At 39.5% G+C, this 17,581-nt stretch overlaps 1 protein-coding gene across 3 annotated transcripts in view; it reads left to right on the plus strand.

Moving 5' to 3' along the window:
* EYS (eyes shut homolog) overlaps positions 1–17,581 on the plus strand; it is a 1,026,188-nt gene that overhangs the window by 991,555 nt on the left and 17,052 nt on the right. For all 3 annotated transcript variants that reach the window (XM_067468024.1, XM_060752827.2, XM_067468032.1), the window contains 6 exons: positions 1,783–1,955; positions 3,238–3,420; positions 7,237–7,403; positions 11,184–11,328; positions 13,383–13,557; positions 16,861–17,033. In XM_067468024.1, coding sequence (XP_067324125.1) covers positions 1,783–1,955; positions 3,238–3,420; positions 7,237–7,403; positions 11,184–11,328; positions 13,383–13,557; positions 16,861–17,033 — 1,016 coding nt within the window. The remainder of the gene's footprint in view (positions 1–1,782; positions 1,956–3,237; positions 3,421–7,236; positions 7,404–11,183; positions 11,329–13,382; positions 13,558–16,860; positions 17,034–17,581) is intronic.

A 17,581-nucleotide genomic window follows, 5' to 3' on the forward strand; every position in this document is an offset into this window, starting at 1 on the left:
TAAATATCTGTCTTGAATCCATGTGAGATAGTATAGCTAAAACACAGATAAGCTGTTACACGCATAAAAAGTCATCACCAGCTCTCCGAATTCCAGTTTCCCAGAAACAAGTCAGGCTTATATTGTGATTTTTGATCCTGGCATGGTTACTAATCCTGCTAAAATGATTGCTGGGGTTGTGTCCACACAGCCATTTATTCTGGGTCAGGATGTAAATTTTAAAAATCCAGTTCACTTCAGAGTGCCTATACAGGCATCCCATGAACTGACTGGAAGTTGCCACAGAGCCCACAAAGCTCCATCTACAATGCCGTATAATCCAGTTTTTGAATTCAGATTATTTGCTTCAAAATCTATTATATGGCAGTGTAGACTCATATAATCCAGTTCAAAGCAGATAATCTGAATACAGAAACTGGATTCTATGGTACTGCAAATATAGCCTGCTTTGGAGTCATCCAAATCCAGGATTGTGGTTTTGCTCCTCTCAGCTTGATAAAAGCTGATCAGTACTTGTCTGCAGTAGGGCAAGGCATTGAAATGGAGTGTTCTCATGGGAATACTTGGCTTTCCTTGACAGGGAGAGTCATTTGTTTACCTTCACTTCAAGCTTCATATCCGAGTTCTCCCTGCAACTCCTGAAGCATTAAACCTGTCCTGACAAGCACTCTGCATGCTTCTTCCAATTTGCAACACTCTATGGGTTATACCCTGATGAGCTGCAGTGGATTTTATGCTTTCATCTGGAAACAGAGTTTCTGACTGGATATGACTTGGAGGTTACATTGGAGGTCTACATTTTTGTAGACATCTCAAACTGGCTTCAAGACCAATTTAGCTCTTGCGTAGATGTGATCAGAATGTGAACATGCCAAGGAAATTTACTTTGCAAAGGGGCCTTCTAATACAACAGAGGCTAGGGTGCATCTACACAGTAGAATGAATGTAATTTGACATCACTTTATCTGCCATAGCTCAGGATTATGGAATCATGAGAATTATAGTTTTGCAAGATCTTTATCCTTATGTGGCAAATAGTGCTGGTACCTTTACCAAATTATAACTTCCATGATTCCCTAAAACTTCATCATAGCAGTTCAAATGGCATCAAAGTGCATTACTTCTACAATGTAGATGCACCCTAAAAGAACGTTGTTTATATAAGCTTTCATAGACTAAACCTACTTTCTCAGATGTGTAGAGTGAAGCGCCTGGGAATAAACCTTTATCTGAAGCCTCTCTCTGTGAATAGCTAATGCAAAGCTTGTGAGTATAGTGATGAGGTTACAAGTTAAGTTTTAGCAGTGTTGGTTGAGAGAAAAAGGACAGGAGGAATCATAGGAGTTGCAGCCTGATGACATGAGGAATGTGTGTGCATGTTTTCCATCTTGTGCTAACCTGTGTATTGATGCAGCCTTTCTCAACCTTGGCACAGAACATTTGGCATTTAACTGGGGTGACACTACAAATATTTAATAAACAGCTCTCAGAGAATAACACAAGCTGACAAATCAATGGGAATAAACAGAAAATAGAAACACTGTATTTATTTAAAAGGGATTTCGAACTTATTTAGTGAAATTATAAAGTATCAAGAAAGATACACATATAAAACAAGTTGTAAAACATCTCTCAACCTTGAGCAAAGGAATAAGCAGATTTTGACAGATTGTTTGCCAAGTATTGTATTTGAGAAAGAAAAGATTAACAAATTCTCCACTTCCCTCAGGTAAATTACAAAAACTCCTGAGATTGCTGATTATTTTTCTTTTAATCTTTCAGTGATACAGAAAATTGGTTCTGTGAATGCTCTCCCCTCTATTCTGGAAAATTATGCCAGTTTTCAACGTGTGCAGAAACCCCATGTGGGAATGGAGCAACATGTGTTCCCAAATCCGGCCAAGACACTATATGTCTCTGCCCCTATGGAAGAACTGGAATTCTTTGTAATGATGGTAAGAGAAATGCAAAACCCAATAAACCCTTTAACTTCAGACAGAAACAGCAGGAAGATGGAAATATAATGAAGCTAGTCTGCTATAAAGGGCAACAAAAGCTTTCTCTTGTTCTGCAAATTAACTTCAGTGCCTACTTTTTTCTCTACTGCCTTCTTTTTCATCTTTCATTAGCAGGTTTCTTATTACCTAGCAAAGAAAGGATGCATGGTTTAGCACGGCAGACCATTAACGTTTGTAAAGTCCCCAGTCTATGGCAACATAAAACAAAATAAAAAAACAACATTTTAACAAAATATAAAAGCAAACATCAACCAACAACCAATGAGCCCTACAATAACAATCCATTTCTGGGAACAGGTGGGCGGACTGGTGCAAAAACAATTGTGAGGATAGGGCTGATGGATAAAGTGCATAAATCATATGGCAGCAGTGGGGATAGAGGGCAGTATGAGAATAGAGCATTCTAAATTTAAGTGCAGAACAATAGTATATTGCATTGGGTTCTAGTTGGGGCCAAGCTATCTGGGGGGTTGTCTAGTCAAAGGCATAACAGAACAACCATGTCTTTAAATCTTTGGGGAAGATTTAGTCTATCATTTCTCTTGTAATGTTTTTTCTGTGAGTCGAGAAACAGATGGAAGAACCAGTGGGAAAACATGAAAAGGTTACAAATGGACAATGACAAGAACATCTGGAAAAGTCAGTGAAAAATCAGTGAATGAAGGAGGGCAGTTGCATTTTAAAAGCTTAATAAAATTGCTTTTTAAAAGCTTAATGAGGAAGTATTCCATCAGTGTCACAAATGGACGCTGAAGCGACAGCTTCTCTGGTGGACAAAATACCCTCATGAAGGTGAAATGTTAAATTGCCTCTGTGTGTCTGTCTATATATGTTGTGTGTCTATGGTATTGAATGTTTGCCATGTATATGTACATTGTAATCCGCCCTGAGCCCCCTGCAGGGTGAGAAGGGCAGAATATAAATACTGTAAATAAATAAATAAATATGGACAGAGCAACTTTAAACCATACCAAGGTTTAATGACACCTTACCAACCAAATTTACACCCGACCAAAATTACATGTTTAATTTTAGTAGATTGAGCTCTCCAAATCTGGTCTACAATGAGCAAGAGCAAGGCAGGAGAAAGTGACCCTAACTGCCCTTCTTCACTTCTGAACTATTATCTGGCCAAGAAAAGTACATCTGAACTGGACTCTTTTTTTATTTGTTCTCACAAAGATGTTTCCCTTTCATTTGATTTTGTTTTTTCAAACAGCTATTAACATTACCTATCCTAGCTTCAGTGGAATAGATGCCTTTGGCTATACATCGTTCCTCGCTTATTCGGCTATTCCAAATATCAGCCTACACTATGAATTCCATCTGAAGTTTCAGCTGTCAAACAACAACTCTTCTATACAAGACAATTTAATATTTTTCACTGGCCAAAAGGGTCAAGGTAAGTTTTTCAACTTAAGGGTTTTTTTTCTTTTTCTTTATAGAGCAACTTGAAAACCAGGTGAGATAGATAGACAGTGGAGACAGACAGACAAATATGATAGGGTCCCAGTCTCAGGTCTTGGTGTGGTCTTTCTGGGCATGAATATGTGTAAGAGTGTCTTCATCATATGTGATAACTTGTGGCCGAATATGATTGTCTTCCAGAAGTAGGGCTTTGGTGGTGGATCTGTAAATATGAGTGTATATATACATACACATGCATATACAATTTCCTGTTACACTTTTAAAAATATAAATGACATATTGTGGTTGACAATTGGAGTATCAGTCATTATGACACCACTAGCACCTGCCCCCTGCAATAGACCTGTGCTGTCCCTTGGGCACAGGTTTTGGCTTGACATCTCAGACCCCTTCCACACAGCTGAATAAAATCCCACATTATCTGCTTTGAACTGGAATATATGGCAGTGTGGACTCAGATAACCTTGTTCAAAGCAGATATTGTGGGATTTTCTACCTTGATATTGTGGGTTATGTGGCTATTTGGAAGGGCCTTTAGAGCCTGGAATAGAATTAGCCTAGCAATCCTCATTTTTGTTTGTTCTTGTGTGCCTTCAAGTTGATTCTGTCTTAGGACACCCTAATTGCATATATGAGGAGTGGCTTAAGGAGCTGGGCATGTTTAACCTGAAGAAGAGAAGGCTGAGAGGAGATATGAAAGCCATGTATAAATATGTGAGAGGAAGCCACAGGGAGGAGGGAGCAAGCTTGTTTTCTGCTTCCTTGGAAACTAGGACACGGAACAATGGCTTCAAACTACAAGAGAGTAGATTCTATCTGAACATGAGGAAGAACTTCCTGACTGTGAGAGCCGTTCAGCAGTGGAACTCTCTGCCCCGGAGTGTGGTGGAGGCTACTTTTTTGGAAGCTTTTAAACAGGGGCTGGATGGCCATCTGTCAGGGGTGATTTGAATGCAATATTCCTGCTTCTTGGCAGGGGGTTGGACTGGATGGCCCATGAGGTCTCTTCCAACTCTTTGATTCTATGATTCTATGATCTATACATCATATTTAGACTTCTGTTTCCAGACATACGGAAAACTATGAGTGCAGATGAATGTACATTTGTCTTTTCCAATAGGTTTTGTTATGCTATCATTTCATGGAAAAACTGTTTCTGGAAACACCTCTTCACAATGCTGTTATACTGCAACTCATTCTTCTTTGGCCAGTGGCCAAGAGCAATGGGAGTTGCAGTCCAATAACATCTTAAGGGGCACAGTCTATTTCACACATACACATCTCACTATAATGAGATGTAAGAGAAAAAAAACAACTTACTATATTGATCAGCCTTTTAAATTCATCTGTAATGTTGCTAACTTAAAAGCAATTGCTTGTCCCCAACAAAATAAATCAATTGACTCAATTATATTTAGGCTTTGATTTACCATTCAGCAATGTCATTGAACAGATCTACTCTAATCTGGAAACAGCAGTTTGGGCCATAGCTGATTTTGAAATAAGAGGTGCTGCCCAAAGGTCATTCCAGGTGAGATTCAAAAATTTCCTATAATCAATTCAGGGACTAAACCAGAAGTCCCCAAACTAAAGCACGCAGGTCGGATGTGGCCCTCCCAGGTCATTTATTTGTCCCCTGCCCTAAACTTTAGACTTGCGGCCGTCCTCATTCTGAAATGACTTGAAGGCAATCCTAATTAACTGGACTCTCTCATCAGCCAAAAGCAGGCCCACTCTTCCCATTGAAATACTGGTAGATTTGGTTAAATTATTCTTCATTTTAAATATGTACATTTTTTTAAATTATAGTTAACCCTCCCCCCAAAAAAGTCTGATGGACTGTGAACCGGCCCTCTATTAAAAAAGTTTGACTAAACCTGGGACTAAACTGTACCTCCAACTCTCCCGATTTGGCAGGGATGGTCCCAATTTAATTCCTTGTTATCCCACTTTTCAGCTGCTTTTAAAATGTCCCAATTACCACCTTCTCTCTCTCTTCCATTTTGTTTACAATTTACTTCCATTTTTTTGCAAAATGGATTGCAAAGTACAAAAGTAATTTAAACTCAGTTAGTTCAGCAGAAGGGAAAGGAATGGAGGGGATAAATCTTGCCCTTCCCAACAGACTCTGGTAAAAGCAAACTGTTGTACCTTCTCCTAGCTTTTGTATTTTCTCTTCTTAATAATGTTTTTCATCTTGCCTAGTGACTATACTCTGAGGTTGCTTCAGCCCTTTTTTACTCTGAAAAATATTGGTAGAGATGCACAAACACTCTTCCATGCACATATACACATTTTCATAATAAGTCACACAAAGACCAAAACATGGTTATGAGGGATATTGTGATTTTATGGGTAAGAGGAATCTAAATATTTCATGAAGAGAAATTGTGAATAACCACCAGATGGCATCAGAACATTGGAAAAAAAATAATTTTCAGCAAAACCAGGTTGGTTTTTTTTATACAAGATGGCATCAAATAGTTCATAAATAGGTCAAATAATCTTACTAGAAAAGAGTACACGTCTGCTGTCTTGTAATTCTCATGTATAGATATTATTTTAAAAAGAAGAAAAAACACATTACAATTAACATGGCCCAAGCAAAAGAAACTCTGAAGCTTTATTTCAAATCAAAAGACAGAAGTTTCTTTTCACACTATTATTATTTTCTTGGAGCCTCCGGTGGTGCATAGGTTAAACCAGTGGTTCTCAACCTGTGAGTCCCCAGGTGTTTTGGCCTACAACTCCCAGAAATCCCGGCGAATTTACCAGCTGTTAGGATTTCTGGGAGTTGAAGGCCAAAACATCTGGGGACCCACAGGTTGAGAACCACTGGATTAAACACTTGTGCCGGCAGGACTGCTGACTGAAAGGTCAGCAGTTTGAATCTGGGGAATGGAGTGAGCTCCCACCTGTCAGCTCCAGCTTCTCATGCAGGGACATGAGAAAAGCTTCCCACAAGGGTGGTAAAACATCAAACAACCGGGTTTCCCCTGCACAATATCCTTGCAGACGGCCAATTCTTTCACATCAAAAGTGACTTGCAGTTTCTCAATTTGCTCCTGACATGAAAAAAAAAATCTTAATTTTCTTTGGACTTTTTTTAAATTATTATTTAGAAAGCTATTTCTCGGTCCCATGAAATAGAATTACTTTAGACATAGTTCTATGTTCAGGTCATTTATGTGAAGGATTTGCCTAAGAATGAAGTTTGAGAGTTGGCTTTTCAGAAAGGGTTTTTGAAATTTCTCAGATTTTAATTGACTAAGCTTTCCCTAATGCATAGCCTAATGAGTGGTCGAGCAACCTCTTGAAGAATATCATGCCTGCTACATATGTTTGGGTGCATTCAGGATACAACACTGAATTGGAGTTTTGACAGGAGGTTATCAGAGTCATACTTATTACTGGGAATCTTTTTACTGCTCGTAACAGAGCTGTCAAGTACCTCTTTTGTCAGGTAAACCATAGGTGATATATGTCTGCAATAAATAATTATTCGAGGATTACTACCAGCGATACCATTTTTAGGCCAACCCAAGGACATAAAACTAATCATAAAAAGAAAGACAGAAAAGACATGCCAGGAAGGAAAGTAATAGGGTAAGTCATCATATCTGTATGTGTGTGTGCAGTTTCACTTTGCTTCTATCCATTGTTAAGCCCCCTTATAAGAAAAATGCATTTGGTCTCCTGAGAGCTCTCTCCACTAAGTCTAAGTGGATTGCACACCACATATCATGGGTGTCCTTTGGAAACACACAAACAATCCTTATTTTTATTGTAGGTCTCAATGGTGATGACTTCCTTGTGCTTGGCCTGCGAAATGGCAGTGTGGTCCACAGCTACAACCTGGGATCTGGAACAGCGACTATTATAAGTGAGCCTTTAGATCTGACACGTCAAATTCACATTGTCAGTCTGGGAAGATCTCTTCAGGATGGTTGGATGAAGGTAACAATCATTTCAAAAGAACTGCTATCAGGAACTGTCATTTAAAAGACTGGTTGGGGCTCACAAGGTGACTCACTGGGAAGCCACTCTCTAATTGCATAACCTCCTTCATAGGCATATTGTAACAGTAAAATGAAAAAGACTAAGAGGTATGGTTGCCATTATTGACTTGAATTATTATTATATAGAATCACTAGCTGTGCCTGCCACCCGTTGCTGTGGCCAACCTTCCCTCCTTCCTTCTCTTCTTCTTTCCTTCCTTCCCCCCACCTTTTCTTTCCCTTCCTTTTTCTCCCCTTTCTTCCTTCTCGACCTATTCCTTGACTGCAACTCCCAGCAGTCCTCCTAATCTATCTATCTATCTATCTATCTATCTATCTATCTATCTATCTATCTATTAGGCCTGGGTAACAACGGAAAAATTTGTTTCTAAAATCGATTTGTATTTGGGGTTTTTTTTGTTTCGATATTTAAAATAATTACAAAATTTTCCCTTAAAAAAGTTCAGTATTTACGAAATTTCGTTAATATTAACGAATCAATTCGTTAAAATGGCGGACGCGGTTGCGCGACGTGAAAATAATAGTTTTAAATAATAGTTTTAACCTTGGAGAAGGAAAGAGGGGGGAAAGAGAGAGAGAGGAGGGGTGAAACAAACCACTTTCTGCCTTCGTGAATGTAAGGGACAGTCAAAGCAGTACTGAAAGATGGCCATCCATTCTTAATAATAATAATAATAATAATAAATATAATTAATATAATAGTTTTAACCTGGAGAAGGAAAGGGGGGGAAGGAGAGAGGAGGGTGAGTGAGATCTCTACTCTGGTTTGACAATGCTTCTTCTCAATAATAATAATAATAATAATAATAATAATAATAATAATAACAAACCACTTTCTGCCTTCGTGAATGTAAGGGACAGTCAAAGCAGTACTGAAAGATAGCCATCCATTCTTAATAATAATAATAATAATAATAAATATAATTAATATAATAGTTTTAACCTGGAGAAGGAAAGGGGGGGAAGGAGAGAGAGAGGAGGGTGGGTGAGATCTCTACTCTGGTTTGACAATGCTTCTTCTCAATAATAATAATAATAATAATAATAATAATAATAATAATAATAACAAACCACTTTCTGCCTTCGTGAATGTAAGGGACAGTCAAAGCAGTACTGAAAGATGGCCATCCATTCTTAATAATAATAATAATAATAATAATAATAATAAATATAATTAATATAATAGTTTTAACCTGGAGAAGGAAAGGGGGGGAAGGAGAGAGAGAGGAGGGTGGGTGAGATCTCTACTCTGGTTTGACAATGCTTCTTCTCAATAATAATAATAATAATAATAATAATAATAACAAACCACTTTCTGCCTTCGTGAATGTAAGGGACAGTCAAAGCAGTACTGAAAGATGGCCATCCATTCTTAATAATAATAATAATAATAATAATAATAATAATAATAATAATAAATATAATTAATATAATAGTTTTAACCTGGAGAAGGAAAGAGGTTAGGCAGGCAACAGGCAGGTCTCTGAGTGCTGCACTGCTGTGTCTCTTTGCCCAATACACGCAGGCCAGAGTGAGGAACGCACACGCAGGCCAGAGTGAGGAACGAGGTGAGGTGACGACAGGAGGAGAGGAGAATTTGATCCACTTAAGCCGAGGCCAGGGGCCCAGAAGTGGGGTAAATGCCTACCGCTTGCAACCAGGGAGAGGGGAGGGAAACAACTATAAAACTTGCACCAGACACATACGGAAATAATAACGAAACAATAACAAAACAATTACGAAATAACTTTAAAAATTCGTTTCGTTTTTTAGTTGCTCCTGGATGGTTTGTTATCGCTTCGTTTACCCAAAAAATAACGAATTATTAACGAATTACGAAATTAACGAACAAAACCGCCCAGCCCTACTATCTATCTATCTATCTATCTATCTATCTATCTATCTATCTCTTTCTAATTTATCTATCTGGAGGATTGCTGGGAGTTGCAGTCCAGGAATAGGAAATTGGACATATGCAGGGATTGGGATGCTCTCAAAGAAATCCAAGAAGAAGAAAGCTTGCAGCTTGGAAGAAGTGCATTTGGGTCATCTTCCTCTCCTAAAGGGCCTGGTCTAAGGGATGCTGGAAGCTGTAGTCCGGAAGACAATATGGATATGCTATTGTGTGTTTTGTTTGCCGGGGGAATCATGTGCTGTAGTAACTTTTTGCTTTTTTGGCTTTTTAAGTCCCTTTTACTGTGTTTTTCAGTGTTTTTATGAGTGATGGTCACTCATTGGCCTGATAGGTAGGTGTATTGTGTCCAAATTTGGTGTCAATTCATCCAGTGGTTTTTGAGTTATGCTAATCCCACAAATGAACATTACATTTTTATTTATATAGATAGAGTTGAAAGACACCACAAGGGTCACCCTACCATGCAAAAACACAGAATTAAAGCCATCCAAAATATGATGCTGTCATTTTATAAACGGGATGCAACTTTACTATGGCATTGAATATAATGGGACCTGAGCATCCATGGATTTTGATATCCAGAAGGGGTCCTGGAACCAAACCTCAGCTGAAACTAAGGGCCTACTATACTTCAAGCTGAAGGCTGGACCTAACAGACTGGGTTTCAAAAGTAGCTCCATCACCCTGATCATCTTCATCGTCCATGTTGATTACAAGCTGCTCTTGATATTTCAGTGAACTCCAAAATACAAGATGGTGCTATAGTCCAGGACTTCTTGAACTTTTTCAACTTGCAACCCTTTTTTGTCCAAGAAATGTTTATGTGATCCCAGATATATAGATATATAAAAAGGTATACAAATCAAACTTTTTTGGAATATTGAATGTTTAAAAATGTGGATATGAAGAATCAATTGTAGCACAGCAATAACAGTTAGAGCATGCCTAACTTCCAAGTACATAAAATCAAACCCTTTAAGTAAAATACAGTGGTCTTCTGTATCTGCTGAGGTTTGGTTCCAGGACCCACAGCAGGATGTCAAAAACTCATGGACACTCAAATCCCATTATACTTCAAGGGCGTAGTAAAATGTTGTCCCTTGTATAAATGGCTAAGTCAACGTTTGAGAGTAGATGGTTGCATTTTTGGATGCAGAGGGCCCATCCTATTGCAAGCCTAACTCTGCAGGAAGATTAAGGTGCAATCCTTAAAATAACAAAAAAAATCAGATTTCTTTCAAGCTAGGAGGTGTGGTTGAGGAGAAGGAAGGATACTAAATGCCTGGAGTGGCTCCCAGGGTTCTTCTTCCTCCTCCTCCTCCTTCTCAGATACCTCATTTTCCTTTCCTCATCCTACCTCATCCTCTTTCTCCTGCTCTGCTGGATGGTTTATTTATCCTTCATCCATCTACCTGACTGGGCCCCACTTCCTTTCCCTTTACACTTTTACAGCTTGAGCAGCAGCTGCCACCACTCCTACTCTGAAGGGAGGACATTGAGTTGGGGTGCACAGTTTAAAAACTCTGTTATAGTCAAGGTGAATATATATTTTTTAAAAAACTTGCTGTACTTACACAAGTCTAGAAATTCTTTGAATCACCTTATGTTGAACTGAAAATGAAGAGAATTAAGGCTGTAGTATAAAATATCTTTTGCATAATTTCCTTTCCCCAACCTCATTTTTAATTCATGTTAAAAAAAATTCTGTTGGGAAGCATGCAGAAATATAATAGTGAGAAATATCTATTTAATTTGCTAAGGATAACATATTTTTGTTTGTTCACTTGTTTCTATGCCCTAAAGGTGGATGATCAAGAAAATAAAACCATTACATCTCCAGGAAAGCTGGTTGGACTTAATGTATTCAGTCAGTTTTACGTAGGAGGCTACATTGAATATATCCCAGAACTCTTACCATATGGATCCATTTTTAAGAATGGGTTTCAAGGTAAGTAATAATGTCTGGTCCTCTGCATTACATTTACAGATACATAAACTCGAGTTACAGATCCATAACTATTCTATATTCAGTAAGATTACATAGTCCTATTGTAATGCCCGTGCTGCCAACTTCATTATTTCAGTCAAAAACCCCTTTGCACACTAATATTGCAGACTAACAAAGCCATGTCTTTTGTTCCTCCCAAATCAGGCTATGCGTCTACATGCTAGTACTAGGGAGCATTTACTGTACCTGTGTGTGTAGTAGGAGGATGAGCTTTCCTACTGGAGAAAAAGCTCTGTTGTTTATTTCTCAACTACCTTTTGGATTTAACATAAATCAGAAAAGGAAAAGTAGTTATGGGCCGGTCATGACTGTTCAATAACATGTGTGACCAGCTGTATCTATCCAAGCAGTGTGTTGGTTTTTGCATTTGGACAGTGTGTGGGAACCCATTAATTGAACCATCAGTTCTAGCATCACTGTATTTTCTAATTTTATATATCATTGGACCCCATTTCCTTGGCAAATAGATGCCAATTTGGGGACAAAGGAATCCTTTTATTTTCATTCTTTATCAGCAAATGATCAGGGTGAACAGGAAATATGATGAGTAAAAGCAATAAAAGGATGATCTGTATCTGTAAAACTTGTGACACGCATACACATCCCATTGAATGCCATGGTAATTTCCGAAGAGACTGAAAAAGTTATTTTTCTTCAACAGTTCCTAGAATATCACTGCAGGGGTTCAGAGGGTTGTAGTCCAAAAGATAACTTTTCAAAGCTCCATTTTGTCATGCCAGAAGCTTGTAGGGGAAAGTAACGTCAGAAAATGTTTAACAATCTAAGAAAAAAAAACCAACACATTCAAGAAGGCAATATACCCAACTATCAGGGGAACATGAGAGAATTCTCCCCACAGAATTGCAAGACATCCAGGCATCCCCTGGGCAACATCTTCATAGACAGCTGATTCTCTCACTCCAGAAACAACCAGAAGAGACTTGCAGCATGCAACTAAACAAGCAAACCAACCAACTGACCTTTTTAGGACCAACCTGACAGTAATTTCAATAATGCCAAGTTTGCAAACTTTGTGTGTGTGTGTTTTAATACAATACAACTGTTTGGTTCACTCCTGACATGATAAATAAATACCCAACTATCCGATCATTTTGATATTTTTCTTGCTATCCAATTTGACAACAGAGCATGGGTACACACTTTCAACCTGGATTGAGATACCCAAAATCCAGTGCTTTCTATCAGTTTTTCCGAGCAATGGCCTCATCAGACAGGGCTTGAGAAGCATCCTAGGATGCTTCTCCACCAGTCCAGCAGCAGATAGGCGTGCTGCCCATCCCATGACTTTGCCCCACCCACAACTGGAGTGGAAGCGTCATGCAACACTTCTCTCCCAACATGGAACCTACCCTCCAATGCAGCCAGCACGGATCCTTGCAACTCAGGCAACACTTATCACATGTGATGGGGAAAACGTCACAAGGGAGCAGTGTGTGGGCCAACGGATTTGCCCCGCTGCCCCTTTGTTTCTTTGGCAAAGCCAGGTGAGGTGGGATGCCATATTTTCTTGTTTTTTTGTATTGCAAGCCAGAGGGCAGATTTGTATCTACAGATATATCTACTGACTGATTTCCAGTAGATCTCTGAGGGTTTCTGACTGCCTCTAGCAAATACCTCTAGCAATTTTCTTATCACTCAAACTGAGTGTTTCTCTTATTTAAATTAGAATGCCTTTAATCAGGTCTTTCTTTGGCTTGAGTGTTCGTGTATTTTGTTATAGTCATTCAAATGTAAATGTGTACATATGCTATGCCAGTGTACACTGCTCTGAGGAAATAGGAGCTAATTGTCCTACATTTTTTGTCTCACTGTGAGCTGTGGCATTCTCGAAACCAAAAAGAAAAACAAAGGAGATTCTGTGAAAAGATGTGAAAAGATGCTTATCTGTACAATACATTTTTCTTTGAAGCGTTTAAACCCTTTCTTTCTTTCTTTCTTTTTTCTTTCTTTGTTTCTTTTTTTCTTTCTTTCAGGATGTATTTTTTACATTCAGGTCCGCTCTGGGAGGGCTCAGAAGTTTAAAGCACCAGGGATCCCAGAAGGCCATCCCAATGCTGGTCGCAATGTAGGGCAGTGTGAGGAGTCTCCATGCCAACTGATAAAATGCAAAAATGGAGGAACATGTCTAGAAAGTGGCTCTACCCTTTAGTAAGTTTTATAATATAATAATAATACAATAACTTTATTTTTGTACCCTTTCTTCATCTCCCCAAGGGGACTCAGGGTGGCTTCCTTGGGGACGAGCCCGATCAACATAGACGAGCCTGATCAACATGAGGACACTCTCTTTGTGCTCCTCAAATATATCAGGCTATGCATTTCTGTCATTCCTCGAACCAGAACCACATGTTATAGTCTCTGCATTGGCCTCTACTATAAAGAGTAATACATGGATGTATGTTCACCTATTAGTCTCTATAGTGGAAACTATAAGGTGTGACTTTGGGAGTGCAGGTGCCCTTCCCAATGCTATTTTTGCAGACCCCAACCTCAGACTCTCTTGGCTTGCTCTTTTTTGGTCAAGAAAAAAATGTGATCTACTTATCCTGGAAGCCTTAATTGCTTGTCTGCTTTGGAGCATTTTTGGCTGTCCACGATGTTGCTATTGAGTTGGCTTCAAAATTCATTGAAGTTGTCTATTCTTGCCATACTTACTTAACTCCATCCTGGCCTAAGCATTCACCACCTAAACTTTTATCTCCGAGGCTGGATCTTACACTGCCATATAATCCAATTTCTGAATGCAGATTAACTGCTTTGAACTGGGTTATATGAGTCTACATTGGCATATTATCCAGTTAAAGCAGATAATCTGGAGTCAGAAACAGGATCATATACTGAAGGAGCTCAAGTTTGACTGGGGGCAAATCATGCTGATGAAACTTTAGAGGCAGCAAGGCTGTAAAAGACCTCTACCTCCTTTTTTAAACCAGATGATATTGAGCTTCAACTCGAACTGAACCCCAGACAGCAAAGCTAATGTTTGAGGGACAACACAAGTTTTTGTTTGACATCAGGAAGGTCATCAGCCTCATACACCAACTTAAAAAAAATATTGCTGGTCAGGGTAGGTAAAGATAAAGCTTTCCCCTGACATTAAGCCTAATTGTGTCCGACTCTGGGGGTTGGTGCTCATTTCCATTTCTAAGCCAAAGAGCCGACATTGTCCATAGACACCTCCAAGGTCATGTGGCTAGCATGACTGCATGGAGTGCCGTTACCTTCCCACCGGAGTGGTACCTATTGATCTACTCTCATTTGCATGTTTTTGAGCTGCTAAGTTAGCAAAAACTGGGGTTAACAGTGAGAGTGCATTCTGCTCCCCGAATTTGAACCTGTGACCTCTCAATCAGCAAATTCAGCAGCTCAGTGGTTTAACCCACTATGCCACCGGGGGCACCATTTTGCTTTTTGTTGAAGATATCTCCACCTAGGAGTTGCCATGCAGTAGTTGTTTCCTACTGATTCATACTGGATGAATCTGCTTCATGACTTGCCCTGCACTTTGAAAGAGCCGTTCATGTTGTTGAACCTTAAGATAGCTTTCAGCACCTTGGATAACACCTCCAGTGTTCAGATGAAGAACTGGAATAGATTTTGATTTTCCACTCTCAATGATGTTGAACCCATCAAAGGCTACTGTGCTAGGACATCCCTTCTCTTGTGTCCACTGTTATTAATTGATCAGCTTATTCCATAGAGTTACCTTTGTTTCAATTGAAGTTAAATACCAGTATGAATGCCTCTTGTCAAACATGGGTAAGATTTCACATTTCCTGGGAGTAGAAGAGCCATCAATGTCTTCCTTCCTGTTCCCTGCCCTGTTAAGCTCTGTCCCCCTGAGAATCCCTGTTTGTTTTCAGGCATCCTTTTAAGCTCCTAGAAATAATTTCCTCCTGGGGTTTGAGAGAATGCTTCACTATGACAGAAACATTGTGCTATTGTGTGCAGTGCATTGAAATGGAAGAGCCTGTTGCTATGGGGACGATACCACTTACTTAAATAGGTACATCATTGCACACCATTTCCCTCTTGGTTTTCAAAAGGTAAATTTCACGTAATATTTAATATCAGGTCAAATCTCTGTTCCCACGTTGGGAGAAATCCATTATTTTAAATGTGTTCTAATGTATTTTCAATTACCTCGGTAATTTCTTCATAATGCCAGCTACTCCTAGACATGTGCACGAAACACAGAGCAGAACTGCAAGCCACTCTGCCTTTGGTGCTCAGCAACATTTGGTACAACATTAAAACCCCCAAAAAATAGAAAATAGAAGCATGGGGAATACAAAAATTACACTGCAAAGAATGCAGCCTTTATCCCCTTCTACATACACAACTGAAAATACCACTACCTTATTCATGCTAGAAAGGGCTTGTAAACAACAACTCTTCTCCAGCTCCAATTACACTTCTCTCTCTCTCCTCTGAACTCAATCAGAAAGTACAAAATCTTAGGGTGTCCCCACCCACTAGGCCAAACCAATACTCATAAAGGCTATAAATACAGTAGTAGGGGCAAAATTTGCTTTTTTAAAAAATGGAGTTTACAGGGACTCTCAAGTGAAAACAGGGATTGAGCAAAGTTAAACATCACTGCTTCTCTGCCCCAAACCCCTCATTTCCATTTCTATTTACTTGTACCATACAAGTTGGCACTTCTTGGCCACAGTGGTCCACGCTCTGGTTACACCCCAAATAGACTACACTCTCTATGTGGAGATGCCTTTGAAGACTTCTCAAAAGCTTCAACTAGTCCAACAGTCGGCAGCCAGGTTGCTCACCGGAATGGTTGCTCCACTGGCTGCCAATCAGCTTCCAAGCACAATTCAAAGTGCTGGTTTTAACCTTTAAAGCCCTAAATGGTTCTGGCCCAGATTACCTGTCCGAACATATCTCCTGTTACAAACCATCACAAAGCTTAAGATCGTCATGAGAGTCCCTGCTCTCGATCCCACCACTTTTGCAAATGCCGTTGGTGGGGACGAGAGACAGGGCCTTCTCGGCAGTGGCCTCCCGTCTGTGGAACTCCCTCCCTAAGGACATCAGGCTCGCCATCTACCACCTATCCTTTAGAAGACAATTGAAGACTTGGCTTTGGGACCAGGCATTCAATTAGTGGACAGCGGCAATTGGAAAGAAAATTTAGGACATCTGCAACATTAGATTTACCCTGACTTGGTCTTGGTTTTGATTGGAATGTTTAATTTACTGTTTAATGAATTTGTTTAATGAATTTGTATAATGTGTTTTAATTATTTTACTGTTTTAACTGTAATCTTTGTTGTTTATATGCTGATAGCATCACATGATGTGTGTGTGAAGCCGCCCTGAGTCCCCCTTTGGGGGGAGAAGGGCGGGGTAGAAATGCATGAAATAATAATAATAATAATAATTCTTAATCCTGTCTTTTTTGTTTTCTTTTTCCTTCTTTTGCTGACATGCTAGCTGCCGATGCCCCACTGGCTGGAAAGGGGCATTCTGCACAGAGACCGTTTCTGTGTGTGACCCTGAGCACAACCCTTTGCCCAAATGTCAACAAGGCTCTACTTGTGTTCCCCTGCCAGATGGATACTCCTGCCATTGTCCATTAGGGACCACTGGGGTCCACTGTGAGCAAGGTATGTGGCAAAGATCTCCGAAATAAGGCTCCCCTGAAGGTGCCAAATGATTGTGGAAGTTCTTAATGTATTTTCAGCTCTCTCTCTCTCTCTCTCTCTCTATATATATATATATATATATATATATATATATACCCAAATGACATTCTTGTACTACACTGTGTATTGGTCTGAATCTTTTCAGTCTTGATTGAGTGAACATGTTGACTCCAATTTTGATTCAATGAACCCACTCCAATTGCAACAAACAATACAATTCAGGCAGTTCGGGAGAAATGCCCCTTCTCCGTGTTTCATTGGGCAACCCGAACCTGCTAAATATTTGTATGGTTCAAGCCATCTATCCTGTTTCCCCCACCATTTCTGGAACATCTCAATTGAGGGGAAAGCCAGGTTGGGAAAAATACTCTAGGGAGGTAAGCCAAGGTGTGGAGTAGCCCCACTCACACTCTGCTTTGTGTATGCAAGGGGCCCTTTCATACAATTTATTTATTATTTATGTATTTATTTGAAATATTTGTATACTGCCTTTCTCAACCCTGAAGGGG

The sequence above is a fragment of the Anolis sagrei genome, chromosome 1 (assembly GCF_037176765.1).
Source record: "Anolis sagrei isolate rAnoSag1 chromosome 1, rAnoSag1.mat, whole genome shotgun sequence".
NCBI lineage: Eukaryota > Metazoa > Chordata > Lepidosauria > Squamata > Dactyloidae > Anolis > Anolis sagrei.